Below are 20,966 nucleotides of genomic sequence, written 5' to 3'. Positions count from 1 at the left end.
TCGGACTCTGTCCACTCTGAAACTGATGGGCACTCAGATTGAAAGAGCGTTTGGCGCCAATTACTGGCGCTGCACAACTGAAAGATATGCCTCTTTCAAAGGCCAAGATACGCCCAAAAAACACCATCAACTCCCCTTGTCTACAATGGGATCCATGTCTGTCCAAACTAGGATCCTGGAACAACACCGCTGATGCCTATTGTCCACACTGGGATCCGTACAGACAAATCTCAACTAACAAACATTATTTTAGACTTACGGAATTATAGCCTATCATTATTGGTCCTGTAGAGAACGCAATGTTTACGTTTTATTACGCAACTCGATAAACATGGTAGCGAATGCAAAATTTACTTTATCACGTTACTCAGCAACACTTTATATAATTATATTACTCGTCGTAAAGGTGAGTAACAGCAAAGATGGTAAATTCACTGCTGCAGCATGGAAAAATTCAGTTCAGTAGTGAATGTAAATATCAGTTCAACAATGAACCAATGTTTACATTATAGTATGCCATTCGGCAAAGTAGTTAAACAATTAACTGCAATTTTCACTGTAAAAGCAAAAAGACTGATACACTAGACTCCATTTAGCGACAACAAAACACGGAAAAAGCTCATCCTGAAAGCTTTCATCTTGAACACCAAAGTCCGGTTAAATAACCAGCAAAAAAAGAAAAGCTCCTGCCGACACCTGATGTTAACACCAGACGTCACAGAAACAGACTGAGGATTCTCTGCTAGGTTGTTCCTAACTATCTCGTTAGGGGGTGAGGCTAGTCACCTACACAGAACATCGATGTCGTTACCGCGAAATTTTAATTTAAGCTGCTGCGACTAAATGAAACTAATAGCTATGTAATAACTTGGTAAGTTACTTATATAAAACGTAAGCTTAATAATGTTTATCATCCTACCGCTGGTATACCTACTAATTTTTCAAATTAAAGTAGAAAACACTAATTGCCCCCTAAAAATGCATTTCCAATCAGTTATAAGGAAAAAGTACATCAAATTTTTACAGAAGACACAAAGTGCGCTTCCCACAAGCACATGTTGTGTGGCACACTTGCTTTGAGGGAATCCACGTCTGATCCCAGGTTTGCAGGCACTGCAATAGGAGTGAATAATTTGCCACTTTATCAGCAGTATTTAAGTTAAGTATACCTTAGTTTAACCAGACCACTGAGCTGATTAACAGCTCTCCTAGGGCTGGCCTGAAGGATTAGACTTATTTTTTATGTGGCTAAGAACCCATTGGTTACCTAGCAATGGGACCTACAGCTTATTGTGGAATCTGAACCACATTATACTGAGAAACGAATATCTATCACCAGAAATAAATTCCTCTAATCCTTCATTAGCTGGCCAGAGATTTGAATGCAGGCCCTGCAGAGTGCTAGCCGAGAACGGTACTGACCAGTCAAACGAAGAACGATCAGCAGTATTTAACTTTGCCCAAGTTACTCAACCAGTAGTAGCATAGTAACAACACCAACATTATTTGATAAGCATTTTGAGTGCTTGAGAATCCAACAAATACTTAGCAACTTTCATCAGTAACATTTATGCTTACTATACCTCTGATTTGGGAAGAGAAGTCTGGTAATTTTGTTTAATGCAATGGAATGGTAATGACAAGGAAAGTGCTTACTGACCCTACTGGATCATGACAACATGGTTAGGAACCACAGTGAAAACCTTGTGTGTGTCCATCAAATTTTCACACTCCACAAAAGATGAAGAAGAGATCTACTGGTAGTCTGTGTACCCTCTAGTGGCAGACAATAGACATACTTCACCACTGTGACTACTCTCAGGATAATGGGGAAGAACGCTCTGACTTAGTGGTGACCAATGTAAGTTCTTCATAGTACAGTAAAGTGATAGTCATCACAGCCAGAGACATACAATGGTTTGTACTTCATACAAATACATAAAAATATTTATACAATATGCATACTGTAGGCACAAACCTCCGCTATGTACTGAAGACTTTGTGCAGAATGAGACGAGTGAAACCTTTGTATATTTGAAAGGTTTCACAGTCTTCTTGGTAAATGTTTGATCAATCAGCCCTTCAAACCCAAGTGAATAAGTTTTAGCAAGGCGTTTTGCAATGTTTTCAAATTCTTGTATAATTCATAGTATTTTTCAGATTAGCAATCTGTATTAAAACCATAAGAATTGGTCCTCTTTTACATTGTGACTCTTGCTTAAGTATATATGTTTTGCATTTTGCTTACTTATGTCAACCAGCAGGTTAAACTTTATTAGTTAAAATACAGAAATTCTTCATTTAATGCTTATAGCAGGTTCTTCGAGTGCATTTCTCTTGCTAGCATCACTGCATTTCTACTCCATATCTTTCAGCTAAGTCTGATCTCTATGTAGTAAACATTAACTACGAGAACTACAGAATTACCTAATTGTATTTTAGATATAATTCAAGTTCTGTGCAACTCATTAGAGGTGAACTGTAAAGTTGTGTTGACTTGCTGAGTAGTACAAGTTCGACAGAAGAACTGTGTGTCAATCCCATCAACTCTAATTATATGCTTACATGAAGTTTAACCAGCAACCGCTGTCATAAACTGTCTTTAGCATTTACTATAAACATAAATGTTTATAGAAAACAGCAATGGAGATACACATGAACTACTGGAGGCAAGACTTCAATCTGAATCAAGATCTTGATGCCACAAACCGCTTGGTGTTTGCAGCACTTATGCAGTTGCAAGATGATCAGTCCTTCACTGTTATAAGAGATGCCACAGGTTGATTGCAAGAAAGCTGTGGCAATTTTGAAAGATGATCACCTGAGGAGAAGTAAGCCCAGGATCATAGCTTTATACATAAACTTTACATCTGTGATGATGGGTAAAGAGGAGGGTCTGCCAACAAATTGCAAGGCTTCTACCTCAGTAAACCTTCGAATGACCATTTTTCCCTTATCCACATCCAGCTAGCCCCTAGGACCCAAGATATACTGTACCTGTAATATATATAAAACTCATAATAGAAAAAAGCAGAAAAAACTCTGATGGTTAGCAATGCTGTGCTGTATAAAGAAATCTGGAAACACTGCTTACAGGCATAAAGAGGCTCAGAAGGGTTACTGTATTTGAGAAGTGGGAAATCAGGGACATACGAGTAGTTTCCAGAGTGGGAAGGCTATACAGGATGGGTGGGGAGGGGGTAGGTGGGTGTTTGACATTTTGAGCTTTTTTGCAGTTGTTAAAAATAATTTTTTTCATTTTTATTAAAGGCTATTACATAGTAATAAATTACTGTGTTGCACAATGTGAGAGAGAGAGAGAGAGAGAGAGAGAGAAATTCTATACTGTGCTAGGAAAAACACACACACACACACACACACACACACACACACACACACACACACACACACACACACACACACACACACCCCTTTTGTATTTTTGCTATATGCTATCCCCATTTTTACTTTATTTTCTAATTTTTCATTTCATGGTGTTTTGTGACAATTTTCACCACAGAAAATGACAAAAAACAATAATGACAATGCAAGACAGAGGTTTGTGACTGTTAGCAATCTGTTCTTTTGGAAGTCAGCAGCTGAATGTGTTGCCAACAAATAGTATAAATTTCAGTATGAAATTTGCATCATGAATATTTTACCACGGTGAGTGTTCTGTCCCATGCTGAAAGATGCGCCATGCATCAATATGGCAGGCCACAACAGCATAAGGAGTATATATTTATAAAAAAAAAATTAATTCACATGTGCTAGCAACTTCACCCACTCAATGTGTAAAGCAACAGATTTCAAGGTTACTGGGATACGGTTACTGTATGGCATTTTTGGAAGAGTATCAATGATTGTTTTTTCTTTCCCAGAAGTGTATGAAACATGAATATAAACATTAGACAAGGTACAAAACAATATTATGAGATGAACTGAAGAAATAATGACCGAGATAAAATATTCTCTTGTGTATTGTTATGACAATGTAATAACCCTATTACAGTAGAGTAAACTAAATAAAACCTAAATGGTGACATCATCATTGATGAAGTGTGTCATACATAGATATAAACACACACAAAGTAAAGCTTCCTTGATATTATGAAGTGAGATGAAAAATCATTAATTACAATAAAAAAGATGATTATGGTAAGTAATTTTTAGTAGTGTTCTTGCTATGGACACACCATTGAGGAACTCTGCATTTACATACTAAAGATGTAAACACAGGGTAACTTTTACAGACACAGGCACACACACAGTTTCTGTAATAAGGCAAAGTAAAAAAAATCAGTGATCACAATAAAACAAAAGATTAATGATAACTTTTTAAATGTTCATAAACATAACATATGTACTTAGGAAAACAGTTTACACTGCAATGTGAATGATGCAATACTTACCGTATTCCAGAGTAAGGAAACACAACAATTCATAAAAAAGGCAAATTTATCAAATTATAAAGTAGTCCTTCAATTATCCAGATTAACAGAGCCAAGGGCCCGTTAGATAATAGCAAAATCCATATTTGTAACAAAATAATGATTTTAAGATACAATAAATTTTTTAGGTACTTCCCTCCATCATTAAGCTTCATCTGCAACTACTTGGCACAAGTTTGACAAGTGTTAAAATTGACACAATCATTAACGAACGCTCCCAATAGTCACTCCCCCACCCTTTGTAGGGTGGGGGCTAAAACAGCGAATGTCTCAGCTGCTCATTCTACTCTTAATCTCTTGAGAGGGGAAGAGGGAGGGTTCTAGTGATAAAGAGTATCTAAGAAATTTATTTTATCACAAAAATCACTATTTTTTAAGTGAACCTTAGCCTCTGTCATTTAGCTGACTCCAACCAACACACACACACACTTATGCATTTAACATTTGAGTATGAAACTGACATCTCAGAGACTTGACTATTACAGTATGGTAAGAGCAGATCTTTATATAAACACGTCCAGTAAAGGATCGAGCTTTGACAAGTTCTCACCGTACGTACGATTGGAACGTTTTGAAACTTCTGAACAGACAATGGCATTCAGGGTTGGGCTGATGTGATTGGAGCAAGTCCATATTCAGTGCGTGTGTGTTTGTTTGATTACTAAACTTTATATTCAGCTGCACCGACTACATCAGTGACCAATTTATTGTGAATATCAGATCGTATGGTGGATAGTTGGTTAAAAACAGGAAGCACGTTAAAACGAGACAATGATGACACGGAAGAGGAAAATAAAACAGGCTCAAAAGAAAAAACACACTCATCAACCAAAGCGTAAAAGCCGTAAATATCTTGAGGAATATATATCCTTTGGATTTATTTGTAGGGGCAGTGAAGGTGAACAGAAACCACAATGTGTTCTGTTATGAAATTTTGTCCAATGAAGTATCAAACCAATCAAACTTTGCCAACATTTTGAAATGATACATAAAGAATATACCAACAAACCTATTGAATATTTCCAAAGAAGACGGCAAGAACTTCTTTCAAGACAAAATGTAATAGAAAAATAGCAACTGGGGGTGATAATAAGAATGCTGTGTCTGCTTCGTATGATGTGTCTTTTCTAATAGCAAAAGTGGAAAACCACATACAATAGCAGAGGAACTAATTCTACCTGCTGCCAAAGCAATTGCATCTAGAATGCATGGAGACAAAATATTAGAGTGTTTTGATCTCATTTCATTATCAAACTCCACAGTGAAGCAGCGAATAGAAGAGATGTCTGAACATGTGAAAAATCAGCTAGTGAAAAGAGTGATGAAGAGTCAGTATTATTCTTTGCAACCAGACAAAAGTACGGACGTTTCTAACTATGCTGATTTACTTGCATTCGTAAGGTATGAATTTGATGGTACAATTAGGTACAATTATTGAAGATTTTTTTTGCCAGTCACTGCCAACTCATACTACAGGTGAGAGTATTTTTAATTGCTTGAATGATTTCATAATTACAAATGAAATTGGATGGTCAAAATGTGTGGGAGTCAGCACTGATGGGGCTCCTGCACTGTCAGGAAAGTACAAAGGACTCAAGGCAAAGATCCAAGCTATGATACCAAATGTCAAATGGACTCAATGCTGCATAGATAGAGAATCATTGGCAGCAAAAAAGATGCCAGAAAAATTGAAGATAACTCTTCATAAAGCAGTGAAAGTAGTTAACTTCATAAAAGCTCATCCCTTAAATTCCTGTATTTTTTGAGTTCTTTGTGATGAGATGGGCAGCGCCCATGAACAACTGCTCTTGCATTCTCAAGTGCGCTGGCTGTCTCGAGGTAAAAGTACTTACCCGCATATTTGAGTTATGTGATGAAATAAGACTATTTCTTCAGGATAAATCATTTCATGGGATGGAGTGGTTTGATGACTTTTCCTGGCTAGCTACTGTGGCATATATGTCAGATGTATTTGCATATTTGAATGACCTAAATTTGAGCCTTTAGGGGAAATCCGTAACTATTTTTAAAGTTGTAGATAAAGTAGAAGCCATGATCATGAAATTAGAATTGTGGTCTGAACGCCTGCAGAGTGGTGCGTTTGAATCCCTTCCAACACTTCATGACTTTCTTGAAAATTCTGAGGATGATATCCCTGAAGAAATAAGTAGTCTTTTCATTCAGCATTTGCAAGGTTTAAAGACCAGTTTCAGGGATTATTTCCCTCCTCATGATGCCAGTAACAACTGGATTTGGGATCCATTTCATGTAGAAGTAAAAGGTATAAAAGAATTAACAGCAAAAGAAGAAAATAGTCTAATTGAACTTTCATGTGACACTTCCCTAAGGTCAAGTTTCAGTCGTTATGACTTAGCAGACTTTTGGTTAAGTGTGAAAAATGAGTACCCAGAACTGGCTACTAAAGCCCTGAGATATTTAATGCCATTTCCAACTACATATTTATGTGAGCAGGCCTTCTCTTATTTAATGTATATAAAATCCTAATATAAAAATAGGCTAAATGTAGAACCTAATCTGTGCCTAAAACTGTCATTAAACCTGAAATCGAAAATTTGGTATTAGCCAAGCAGCATCAGCCATCTCATTAAAGGAGTCAAGAGAAATAATTTTTTTCCTGTTCTGTATTTCTTTTTACTTCCATTTATTGGTTTTCTTATTTTTCATAATTATTCAGTTACATACATCTTTCTTTTGATATATATAATAACAGAGTTTCATTTTTGGTTTAATAAAGTCATCATGCTAAGCTGACATACCTTCCAATATCCTGGGGGGGACCATGGGAAAACCCATTTAGATAAAAGGGGTCCTCGGTAATGAAAAGGTTGAGAACCACTGCCCTATACAGTAAACCCCCGTATTTGTGGGGGATGTGTACCGCACTCCCCCGCAAATAGCTAAAATCCACAAATACTTAAAACCCCCTCTATAAAATACTTAGAACTGCCTACTTTGATAGTTTAAACCCCAAAAAACTCTAAAAATTCTTATAATTGAGTATTTTAATAGTTTTATCACAAAAAGTGCATTTAGTCATGAAAATGATATGAAAATACAGCAATTAGTAAATATTTCTCAATGAAAAATACCGCGAATGGGCGAATTTTCTGTGAATAATGTGTATATATGTCCACAGAGAAATCCGCGAATAGGAGAGTCGCGAATACTGGGGGTTTACTGTACTGTACATTCTTAAATTCATCCGCTGATTGCATTTTACCAACATTATCACAGCCATTTTGGAGAATTTTTTAGTACATTATTTAGTACATTATCAAAGCTGGGTTTAAAAATGCAATTTACTTTATTTGCAAATGCAGTATATTAAATGAAGTACAGGTGTGATTTCGCCAGTATCGGATGTTGCTTTTGCCTCTTCCAAAACGTTTCTTGGCCTGCACATTATTCATTTCTTCAGGCACAGCTACATCAGTAAATTTTGTGGCATACTTTCAAAACACTTTCCCTCAATTGTGTGGAGGACGAATAAAGAATTAATTTATTTTTATTTATGGAAGTCACCATTGAAAATTAACAGATTTTTAACAAGTCAACAACTGTAACAAAACCCTTAATAAACGTGTCAGTTACGGTAACTGACATCGGCAAACTGTTGTTTCTTGATTCAATTGTTTATGCCAGTATTTGCTCATTTACGCCAGTGGCTTGCATGCAGTAGTGAAATGGTTGTTAATTATACACAATAATAATGAATTCTTAGACATGTCACAAGACTGGTAAGCTTGATTTAATATATGAAGATCTGCACTTAGCCTAATGAACTTTTGCTTCTAGGCCAATTTATTGGTTAAATGCTAACTCAGATATACAGGCAGTCCCCGCTTACCTGCAACATCGGTTAGTGGCATTTTGGTGTTACAGCACTTGGCTAGCAACGCTGTTAACCAGATATTTGGCGCTGGTAAGTAATTTATCAGTATCAGCAAGCGGTTTATTGGCACTATTATCACCGATTTTTGGTTAGCGGCGCTTGGCCAGGAACTGAACCCCAGCCATTACCAGGGACTGCCTGATATCAACGATTTTCAGTTATCAGCACTCAGCCAGGAACGGAGCCCCTGCCGTTAACTGGGGACTGCCTACATAATACTCATTAGCAATGGTATCTACCGAAACTGAGACAAGCATAGAAAACCTAGCCTAGTGCAATCTACTGAAAATATATCTCGCACTATACACAATGTATATGATGAAATCATGTTTTTGGATGAAATTTTAATGATTGCACGATACAGGAAATTGGATGATACACGAGCATACACGCAAATTACAGTTCTTTTGTATGCTGTATATTTTTGAGTTTCACATAAAGCTTTCATTGGAAATAAACTGTGCTTATGTACATAAGGAGCAAGCTTTAGTTTCGAAATCCATAAAAATCTAAAAACTGAAACAACATCTGGCACCGCCATCGTAGCTGCTCAAGAACTAATGGCAGCTGATTCAAAAAAAGTCCCGGATCATGGGAGCTGCCAGACCATGGAGTGCTGGATTTAAGAGGTCCGACTGTTCTGGAATTATTATTTTTATTTTTATACATAAATGTAAAATGGGTATAATGTAATATGGGTATGCACAGGAAATCTAACAAAATTTATGAAAAACCCTCAAAATTGCAAAACAGCTGTTTCCTGATTTTGTTTGTTTATGCCATATTTGGTAAGTGGTTGTTAATTATAAGAGATGGTTATGAAATTTTACATAAGCAATAAGTTTGGTAATCTTGTTTGAAAGCCTAGCCTAGTACAATCCACCAAAAATTAAATAAGACTATCATGGTAACTGTTAACACCCTGTGTTTGCATCTTTAGTACATATGGCATTTCTCAAAGAAAACTGTCCACAGCAAATTCATTTTAAGAACATTTCTTGTTTTATTGGAATTAATGATTTTTCATGTCACTGATTAATATCATGGGAGCTTTACTTGTAAGCCTGTGTGTGTATCTACATCATGTGGCATTTCATCAATGTTCATGTGACTATCTCTACATAGTGTTTATCTTCATGTGTGTTTCTTAACACATTACCCAGTCTGCTTTTTTCATTTTTGCTCTGTTTGATATACTGTACGGTATTTCATTATAAGTTTAGTTGACTCTAAGTATGATTATCACACATATCACAACAGTACACAAGAGAATATTTTATTACTGTTGATATTTCATGTCACTTGTTGTTCTCTGTCTCTTGTACCCTACGCAACAATTGTTTACCTTTTGGGTTGTAACAATAAAAAATGAGAAAATACATTAAAATATAAATGAGAATAGCATAAAATATAAATAAAAAATCATAAGCCTAAAAACACAAAACATGCTCTATCAAGTCAGATGTCTACCTAGCCCTCTTCACCCATACAACACAGCATCCCAGCCAGGGAAACTGCTCCCCAGCCCAACCCACTGTCCAATACAACCCCTTCTCTGAGTGAGTTCCTCTAAATACCCTTATTGCCCTTCCTCTCCCTTGGTGCCCAACCATCCAGCCCACCCTACCAACTTGGAACTTTCTCAAGGCCACCCCCACCCTCCAAAACCCTTTCTCAGTCTGTTTGCATTTAAGCAGTGTTACCAACATTTTCCTGAGGCCATGAAGCATTACCAACCATTGAAGAGCAGTTTTTTCAAATTTTTAAAAATTTATATATATCATATATAAGGGGCCTTGGTCCCTGTTCCAGGTGTGTTGGATAACGCTGGGTTTCAGATAATGGCAATCAGGATAACTGAAGGATTGCTGCACTTAAATCCTCTCAAGTACTGGTGACATAAAACCACAATGACCAATTCTTAAACTTAAGAATCCAAAATTAAGTAATCACATGAAGTAATTCTACAATAATGGGTCAACGTGAACAGTTACTTAGTGAGCATTAAATGTGATGTGAAGGACACAGGAAAAATTGGTGAGAGGCCAAAACCTGAAATGGTCACAATAGGATTACAGCCGCTCTTAAACAATGGCATCAATAATTCTGCCAAGGTGACAGCGTCACAATTTTACAGTAACAAGAAAGTGAGACCATTCCTCAAATTTACTGTAAAAGAAGAGACCATTCCATAGATCTACTGTAAAAGAAAAGAGACCATTCCACAGTTTTACTGTAAAATGAAAAAGACCCCATTCCATACAAAAGGAATAAATGATCATTTCATGGCTTCACCACAAAAGAAAAAGAGGAGAGAGAGACCATTATACAGTTACAATATAACCTGAAAGAGACCATTCCAGTTTTACCATAAAAGGAAAGAAAGACTACTCCACGATACACTACAATAAAAAGAGACCACTCCACAGTTTTACAATAAAAGGAAAGAAAGACCATTCCACAGTTTTACTGAAAAAGGAAAGAGACAATTCAACACATCTACCATAAAAGGAGGGACCATTCCACCGCTTTAAAGTAAAAGGAAAGATTGTCATAGATTTTCAGTCCCCTCCTTTCCATTCCACTCTTCCAGCTTATAAACATTTCCACCACCCCTTCCTCACATTCTGCTGTTAATTCCAAGTCAAGTCCATAAAGCACTTCCAGTGGCCCATTACTCTACATTGTTCTGTAGTTTCTTCAATTACAATGATAAACATAAAGCAGCTCAGTGCTGAGCCTTGAGACACCACACAATTTATATTACATTTTTCTGATATACCTACCACGGTTCATCCCAGACCTAGTGCTATAACAGAATAAGAACAACAAATTAATGAATCTCTCTGCTAACTTCTGCCTTTGTAATAGAGTATCCATTTAATTATTCACTTCTCTGTCAAATGTCTTTTTAAGAGACATAAATATATGGTATAATCTCTTCCTCTTTGCATGCCACTTTTCTTGCAGCTGCCTCATCATAAAGACTGTTTTGGTTCTCTTCAGCATGAAGCCAGTCCTTTTCCAATACTGTACAGTGCAATTAATAGCATGATCAAGCACTCTTATTCCTCTACAAATTCCACATTGCAGTACACTGCCTTTCCTTTCTATAATATTTTTATAAAATTTTTTCCCACTCTTCCAGACTGATCTCTTCCTTGTCAGAATTTCATATATTCCACTAAGCTCATGGGTAACTGGCTCTCATGCTTAATTCATTAGGTCACTTGTTATGCTAAATGCTCCTGAGGTTTTCCATTTTTCATTCCATATACAGGCAGTCGCCGGTTTATGACGGGGGTTCTGTTTTTCTGCTGTGTCATAAACCAAAAACCGTCGCAAACCGAAAAATTGTCAAAAACTGTCAAAAATCCTAAGAAAACCTTACTTTTAATGCTTTGGGTGTACTGAAAACGATGTAAACTGCATTTTTATTGAGTTTTTCATAAAAAAAAGTCAAAATTTTTATTATTCTGCTGTTTTGGAGCCATATTTCTTCCGTCAGATCATAACCCCGGAACATGCGTCGTAAACCGGGAAATAATTTCTGATGAATATATTTGAAAAGCGTCGTAATCTCGGAATGTCGTAAGCCGGACCCGTCGTAAACCGGGGACTGCCTGTATATACAACTGGAATGTTTCCAAGGATAAGGTCATAGATGGTGTTATCTAGTATGAATTATTTACGTACATCTTTCAACATTTCAGTTATGTTATCTACTGGTTGCTCTACTAAGTTAACATCTTCCAATTCACATTCTTTTTCTTAACATTTTCAAAATACTGTATCCATCATTCCAGCCTCTCATTATTTTCAACTTTAATTTTTCTAATTCCATATTTTCCTGTTCTGCATTTACTATCATAACCCTCTTTCCTCAGTCCCTCTGCCATATTTAATAATTTTTTTTATTTTCTCTTTGCTGTGTAAAGATTCTGATTCCACTTCTCCAAATTTCTCTTCTCAACTCTTGCACCTTGCCTTTCAGCTTCCTTTCTCTTGACACTATAAATCTCTAACCTACTCCCTGCTTGTTATCTGCTTGAGCTTTAAGGCTCTTGTCTTCTTATCAATTACCTAATACAGTATACATTTTGACTCCATCAACAGCCTCTCTTCTCTGTAACCCTACATCTTAATTTTCAGTTACCATGTTTTTATTGTTTGAACTGCTCTTCTATCATCTTCCCTCCATCTTTCATTATTAGATTAGCTCACAGCAATCTAGGTTGCTTTATAGAATGCCGCACCCAATATAACAATGCATGCCTTTTCTTTAATGCAATCTGTATTTTCTTCTCACAATAAAATCAATCTATGTTCCAACTTCACTCTTATACATAAAGTTTTCTCCGAGTCTTTTAAACACTGTGGTTAGCAACTTTATTACCAATAATGCTCCTTCCCCATTTCTTCATTTCTTCTGAATTATATCTGCCCATAACATCCTCAAAGCAGCTCTGTCTGTCCCTGTGTCCATTCAGGTGTTTTCTTATCAGTATCCCATCTAACTGTGGCACTAATGTCACTTATGTCATGTCTTCTTATGGTCTTCCTCATTGTAGCAAGTCAACAGAGAAAACAAGCATCTACTTTTCTTAAATCATCTTATCTTCATTATTCTACCTTTCATTCACCCCACTTTTATCACATCTCCAGAAATTTCATCCCTGACCAGACTGCCTGTCCATTTGTCCTTATCTTACCAACATTCCACCAGAATTTATATTTGTCTTTGTCACTACAGCTGATTCAAGAACCTAGAAAATAAAATAACAACAATCCAAAATGATCCAGGGACTTACATTGCATTTACTGCTCTGTTTAACAATATGATAATTACACCAGTTCCTATCAGTGATATGGTTACACCAATGAAACCCAACATAAGAACTTTTCGCACATAATTATGCAACAAAGATACATGATCGGCTGTTATCTAACAACCAAATTTACAAAGACCTTGCTATCAAAACAGGGAGGAGAAACAAGTGGATTTTACAGTTCAGTAATTTCCCCAGTTAGCACTAGCCAATTAATACATGGAACGGATCTGGTAAAATTGCAATGCAAATCCCCTACCAAAACAAAGTCTTGAGAAACTAGGCTGAAGTGTCCAGAAATCTTCAGACACAAACGTGTAGAAAATTAACCCTTTCATATCTGTATAGTTATCACATCACTGAGGGCACATGAGCCCCGATGTGTCTGGGAGCGCTCGACAGTGCGAAAAAATAATTATTTCGAAAATTCAGCAAAAATATAAATTTTATGCCAACAACGTTCATTTTGCTGTCCTTTTTTTCTAAATGTTTATATTTTATGGTGGAATAGTCAGAATAAGAGTCCCAGCCCTCTAAATACAAAAAAATGTGAGTTATTGCACGAAAAAAAAAAAAAAAATTTATTTATTTTCATATTTTCGTTAAGTAACCCCAAAAACTATGAATGTCAGGCGAATGAATTATTTTTTATGAGAAAGCCAACAAAATTCTCTAAATATCGACATATAAAAGAATGGAAAACGAATAAGTCCAGCTGGTGAAAAAATTGATAGAAAAAAGGGGAAGAAACAGAGCGCTCTGCCCGGCGTATGGTGAGAATTATCGCTAGAAAAAAAATTTTTTTGAAGAGCCCTATCTCGGTTATTTTTCATAGAAATTACTTTGTAAATATACGAAAATATAGAGGAAAAGTTGAAGAATAATGTGAGAGTCAAGAAAAATGGCTTTGGTAACGACAACAGTTTCATTTTGACGTTATAAATTGATTGAAACGAAAAAAAATGTTACCGTTGTCAACATTATCGTTCGTAGCTCAAAAGCTATAACAGTTAGGCGAATGGATTATTTTTTATGAGAAAGCCAACAAAATTCTCTAAATATTGATATATAAAACAATGAAAAACAAATAAGTCCAGTTGGTGAAAAAATTTATAGAAAAGAGGGTAAGAAACAGAGCGATTTGCCCGGCGTATGGTGAGAATTATCGCAAGAAAAAGTTTTTTTTGAAGAGCCCCATCTCGGTTATTTTTCATAGAAATTACTTTGTAAATATACGAAAATGTAGAGGAAAAGTTGTAGAATAAAGTGAGAGTCAAGAAAAATGTCTTTGGTAACGGCAACAGTTTCATTTTGACGTTATAAATTGATTGAAACGAAAAAAAAACGTTACCGTTGTCAACATTATCGTTAAGTAGCTCAAAGGCTATAACAGATAGGCGAATTTATTATTTTTTATGAGAAAGCCAACAAAATTCTCTAAATATTGATATATAAAATAATGAAAAACGAATAAGTCCAGTTGGTGAAAAAATTTATAGAAAAGAGGGTAAGAAACAGAGCGATTTGCCCAGCGTATGGTGAGAATTATCGCTAGAAAAAGGTTTTTTTTGAAGAGCCCTATCTCGGTTATTTTTCATAGAAATTACTTTGTAAATATACGAAAATGTAGAGGAAAAGTCGTAGAATAAAGTGAGAGTCAAGAAAAATGGTTTTGGTAAAGGCAACAGTTTTATTTTGACGTTATAAATTGATTGAAACGAAAAAAATGCTACCGTTGTCAACATTATCGTTCGTAGCTCAAATGCTATAACAGTTAGGCGAATGGATTATTTTTATGAGAAAGCCAACAAAATTCTCTAAATATTGATATATAAAACAATGAAAAACAAATAAGTCCAGTTGGTGAAAAAATTTATAGAAAAGAGGGTAAGAAACAGAGCGATTTGCCCGGTATGGTGAGAATTATCGCTAGAAAAAGTTTTTTTGAAGAGCCCTATCTCGGTTATTTTTCATAGAAATTACTTTGTAAATATACGAAAATGTAGAGGAAAAGTTGTAGAATAAAGTGAGAGTCAAGAAAAATGGCTTTGGTAACGCAACAGTTTCATTTTGACGTTATAATTTGATTGAAACGAAAAAATGTTACCGTTGTCAACATTATCGTTAAGTAGCTCAAAAGCTATAACAGTTAGGCGAATGAATAATTTTTTATGAGAAAGCCAATAAAATTCCCTAAATATTGACATATAAAAAATGGAAAACGAATAAGTCCAGTTGGTGAAAAAATTGATAGAAAAGAGGGTGAGAAACAGAGCGCTCTGCCCTGCCTATGGTGAGAATTATCGCAAGAAAAATTTTTTTGAAGAGCCCTATCTCGGTTATTTTTCATAGAAATTACTTTGTAAATATACGAAAAAGTAGAGGAAAAGTTGAAGAATAAAGGAAAGTCAAGAAAAATGGCTTTGGTAACGGCAACAGTTTCATTTTGACGTTATAAATTGATCGAAACGAAAAAAAAGTTACCGTTGTCAACATTATTGTTCGTAGCTCAAAACTATAACAGTTAGGCGAATGAATTATTTTTATGAGAAAGCCAAGAAAATTCTCTAAATATCGACATTTAAGAAAAATGAAAAACGAATAAGTCCAGTTGGTGAAAATTGATAGAAAAGTGGGTAAGAAACAGAGCGCGCCAGGCATAAGGTGAGAATTATCGCTAGACATTTTTTTTGAAGAGCCCTACCTCGGATTTTTTCATAGAAATTACTTTGTAAATATACAAAAATGTAGAGGAAAGGTTGAGGAATAAAGTGAGTCAAGAAAAATGGCTTTGGTAACAGCAACAGTTTCATTTTGACGTTATAAGCTGTTCGAAAAAAAAAAAAAAAATGTTACCGTTGTCAACATTATCGTTCGTAGCTCAAAAGCTATAACAGTTGGGTGAATTAATTATTTTTATGAGAAAGCCAACAAAATTCTCTAAATATCGATATATATGATAATGAAAAATGAGATTCAGAGCCCTGCCTAAAATCAGACATCTCTTATGTGATGCACTAACAAATTTCCGCTAGTTTTACCGTAAAAACTTTGCGAAAGCATGTTGGAGACTGTTCTCGATTGACGTCGCTGTATGTAAACAGCCACCACGTGTTTACCCAGCCTGCTACGCATGGTCTCTGACAGAGTGTGTGGCCTGTCAGGCCTGCGTGGGTGCGATCAGCTGATGTCATTGTGAGAATTTTACTACGCCATGGATTTGCGCATGCGCAGTAGAGGAACTAAAAATTTATAGAAAATAGAGGATACCAACCAGAGTGTTTCCAATAATGTAAGCCTACATTTTATAAAAAAATGTAAGATACGAGAGAGAAACTTGGTAGGATCAGCTGATTTCATTGTGGAAATTTACTATGCCAGGAATTGCGCATGCGCAGTATAGGCACTGCTTGCCTGGCGTGTCGATGCCTGAGTTACACGGTCCAAGGTATGCTTTAGCCTATGGAAACCACCAACTGTCCGAAAATAAAAAAATTTACCCTACCACACGTCGAAAAATGTCGGTAAATTTTACGCTCAATTACGCCAGTCAGACAAGAAGGGGGTAGGGGTTATTGCGTAATATGACGTCAATTGGGCAGGAAGGGTTAAAATAAAGCTGAACTCAAGAAGAGATAAATGATACAAAGCTAATATAATTCCTTCCTTGTTACCTTACCTGAATCTACTATGCCCAGGAGGCCAATGAAAACTGTGGACACTAATAAGATGCCGTGTCAGGAAGATCCCAAAGGAATATTTGGAATTGCACATATGGCAAGCATATGGTTCTTTGACCATTCCATCGTGGTCCTGAAAGAGAGACAGTAAGATTTTTTTAAATGGTATAAGCTTCATGTCAAAAAGAACTTCATAATATCACAAAAAAAAAACTGGAGGTGCCCAGGATACATTCACAGTTAGTCTTAAAAAACAAACATGAAAAACTGCACATTCAAGATACTATATATTTTTCCCAAATAAACACAGCTCAAGTCTCTTAGGATAACTTTTGGCAACAGGTGCTTGAATCATTGAAGCTTGGTAGCATGGTAGTAAATGGTGACAGAAAGGTGTGGTGGGCACTGCTTCTCATCTGTCGACCACCCAACCACTCTCCTTCAGCAATATGGACAAATAGGGAGGGGGAGGGAGAATCTAGAGGTGTGATTATAATAATAGTCTTCTGGTTTGTAGACCTATATACTTACGGAAAATCAAAATTATCTTGAATTTGTAGTTTGTTCCTACAAGGATATAAACCTTTGTCTTTCATTAGGAACCTCACTCTTTACTTCTTAGGTGCTAAGTTTTATCCCATGGAATAAGACTAATGCCATTTCAAAGGACTCAAAATTTAAAGCTATTAACTTCTAATATGTCCCATACAGTCTGTGTCAAAGGCAAGAGACTGAAAGGAAGGTCTACCAGCAATTAGAAATATTCCCTTCCCCGTTAGGTGCATCTGCAAGGGAAGGCTTACTCCTGTAATCTACACAACCAGGCATCCAATTTGAAAGGCTCATAGGGCCCTTTGCCAGAATCTGGTTCACCATGTTCAACCATCTGCTATGAGACACTCATGGGAACACATCTTTCCTGTACAAGTGCATGAAGTCAAGGTCAGTACAAAGCACCATAGTCGTCCAGGGATAAATGATAATTCTCTACACCTGACCTTCCCCTTGTCAAGAGAGAGAGTGCACTGTCAGACCTGAGTCCTCATATGTCCTCAGTCATGTAGCTTGCCTACATAATCCCCACCAACATGAACACTGTCTACAATTAAGGAGAGAGCAATGGGATGGAAGAAGCCAAGTGTCCAATGTGCATCTTCCCCAACCTAAGCCCAACCATGAACCTTAGGTGAGAAAGCTATCAGCTTGAGCACCACTATATGACCAAGAAGCAAGCGCCAAAGACCTAAAAATATCCTCTTGTAGAAACGAAGAAGAAAGCTAGTACTGTAGGTCTGGCTCCTTCCCTGAGCCTAGTTGAAGTTCCAAATGAACAGGTGGTGGAAACTCTGGACCCTGTGAGCTATAATATAAGCAGAAATAAGGTCCTTCCTTACTGAGACATAAGAAATTGGTTGGGGATGAAGGATCAAAATGTGATGTACTAAGCTCTCCTTACAATTGAGATACAGTACTGACAAGGAAGCAATACGTACTGTAACCTGACAGTAGCACTGGAGAAGTAGCAAGGAAAGTTCCAGTTGTTCTGTGAGCAATTCCTTAAGGAAATCTGAAGCCTCCCATGTGGAAAAAGATTGAACCCTGCTCATAAATCACAAAATGAGGGTCAGACATAAGGAACAATGACAGATCATCTGACTGAAGTTGAGTTGAAGTACCCAAGTAGACAATAACTAGGGATATTTCTGGTGGAATTTAATGATTACTATGACAATGGCTCCCTTTCTTCCTGAGTGCGCCTGAAAGAAAATAAACCCAAAGGGTAGGGTTCAGCCATGTACATTAACATAAGTTTCATTAACCCTCACAATCCGGCTTAAAATATATATTAAGCACACCCCTACACTGGGCTAAGTTTAAGGATGGCCAATTTTTAAAAAAATCACATCAATGCACATGGTATAAGAAAAAAAATTCTAAAAAAAAAAAAAATTCTGTACCTTCCAAGGGAGGTTGAAAGTAAATATTTCCAACTCTGTGCAGGGTCTCTTTACCAAGACAGTCATAAAAAATATGCTAATTTTACCAAGTTATATTTTTTCTAATCATTTTTCTTATTTTATTTTGTAAAATTATAATTACAGCTCACACAATATAATACATATGAACTGAAATCAGTAACAAATTCTGAGTATATGTATGGTAAAATATTTATGACACATCCTTGGATGGGAATGGTGCACAACATTCCACTTCAATATCTCAAGGCAAACTGATCTTTCTCTCCTGTACCAATTAGCTATTATAGTTGCCGTGATTCATTTATTGCTGATAGAAGTAATCTGAACTTTTCCCGCAAAATTCTTTCAAACTGTATGGTGCAAAATGTTGATCGTCAGAGGATGATACCCGGAATTTACCCTAAAGCTACAAGTAGTCATTATTTGATGATGTCCACTCACAAAGGATTAAAAGACTGCTCAAATAGTAAAACAAGAGCTACTAAAGAAAAAATCTCAGTTATGCAAGCCAGAGAAATGGGGACATCAAAACCTCCCCTTCAATGAGGAGGCCTGTTACTTATGGAAAAAACCTATGAATACTGCATTCTCTCTAAAAGTTCTACAGCAGGAGAGGGGAGTGATGCTATCGACAGAAGTCAAGAATAAGCTCTTCAGCACTTCCATGAACAGGGGTTCATGGGATCACATTTAATGAACAGGGATCACGTGTCAGTCAGACAGAAAGAGCAGAGGTGAAAACAAAGCTGTACCATTGCCTTCACTTCTCAAGCCTCTAAAGGCTATAACACAGAAGTATAAGCCTGATTCCTGGAATGGAGTCCTAAAGGGAAAGGAGATCATGCACCTTTCAAAACACCATATAGTAATCCAACCAAGGGTCATGTCAACCAGTTCCATGCTGTTTGTGAATTGGTATGGAAAAATAAAAAGCGAAGAGCTTCCATAGGTTAACATTCCTTCTCAATATGAGGAACACAAAACCTGATAAAAGAGGGCACTAGCAGCTGATGGAATAACTTTGAAGAACCTCTTCCTACTCCACAATCAGCAGTCCTCCTCCCCTTCCCCTTTGCCATTCTATTTCTGGGTTGAAACTTGGAAGGCAGGGCAAGAGAATGGCTAAGAAATCATGAATTCTTGGTGAGAAAGGAACCCTGACTCCATAATAAGGCAACAGACTGTACTGCACTTACTTGAAAAGTGCCTTACTTTTGTATGGGCATAAGGGGGATTCCAGGGAAGACCCAATCCTGAAGGATGAATAAATTTATCTATCAATGGTATAAGAAGAAAAACCAGTGTCAGCAGACCTTAAATGATACAAACAGGGATGAGGTACTGGAGGAGAAGTGAGAGGGAAAGCACACACTATGCTGCCATCAACTGCCCTATGAAGTCTTGTCTTCTAAGAAGAGTAGGCTTCTAGGTTTAGCACAATGAGAAAAGAAAGTATAGTTCCCAATGCATAATTCCCTCTAAGAAGGGATTAAAGGCACAATAAATGCCCCATAAAGAGTAAGAAATCATCCAGAGAATCCTTCTAGTAACATAACAAAGGGGATTAAGTACTCAGCTCCTCAAGAGATGTCAGTACAAAAGGGGACATATCAAAGCACAAGATCCCTGCTTGGATGTGACAAGCACAAGCAGGGCAGAGTCCACTCAAGAGACAGGCAACACCAAACTGCTAAAAGGCAGTTTGAGCAACTGGCAACAGAAGCGTGCACTACCCTTCCCAAGTGGGGCAGTACTGAAATGGACATGGTCAAGAACAGACCTGGGTCAAGCACACTCTAAGTTAGACCAAAGCTGAGGGCAGTGTGGACTAGTGCTAAGTACAGGAGTGAAGTCATGCTCGTGGCAGTCTATAAATCGAGTACCTCCCATGATATACTGAACCAACTCCAAAGTATTGAGACTTTGACTTCTGTCCCTCTAGAGAGGTACAATGAACAGATGAGACAGCAGTTCTTTTAACAGAATGATTATGTGACCACACAAGAGGGGATTCATGTCTAGAGAACTGGTCACACATAAGCTCATAATCCAATCCATTCACACCACTAGAGTAGCACAGATTAAACAGGTGGCCAGGCATGAGCCTGCAATCA

General features: G+C 36.8%; 1 protein-coding gene across 3 annotated transcripts in view; it reads right to left on the bottom strand.

Moving 5' to 3' along the window:
• The window catches only part of LOC136827984 (histone H4 transcription factor-like), a 204,569-nt gene that overhangs the window by 94,748 nt on the left and 88,855 nt on the right, over positions 1–20,966 (bottom strand). For all 3 annotated transcript variants that reach the window (XM_067085597.1, XM_067085599.1, XM_067085598.1), the window contains exon 9: positions 16,873–17,006. In XM_067085597.1, the coding sequence (XP_066941698.1) occupies positions 16,873–17,006 (134 nt within the window). The remainder of the gene's footprint in view (positions 1–16,872; positions 17,007–20,966) is intronic.

This window comes from Macrobrachium rosenbergii, chromosome 42, assembly GCF_040412425.1.
Source record: "Macrobrachium rosenbergii isolate ZJJX-2024 chromosome 42, ASM4041242v1, whole genome shotgun sequence".
NCBI classification, from domain to species: domain Eukaryota; kingdom Metazoa; phylum Arthropoda; class Malacostraca; order Decapoda; family Palaemonidae; genus Macrobrachium; species Macrobrachium rosenbergii.
Note: the sequence above shows the minus strand (reverse complement) of the source record. Positions and strands in the feature narration are given on the sequence as shown.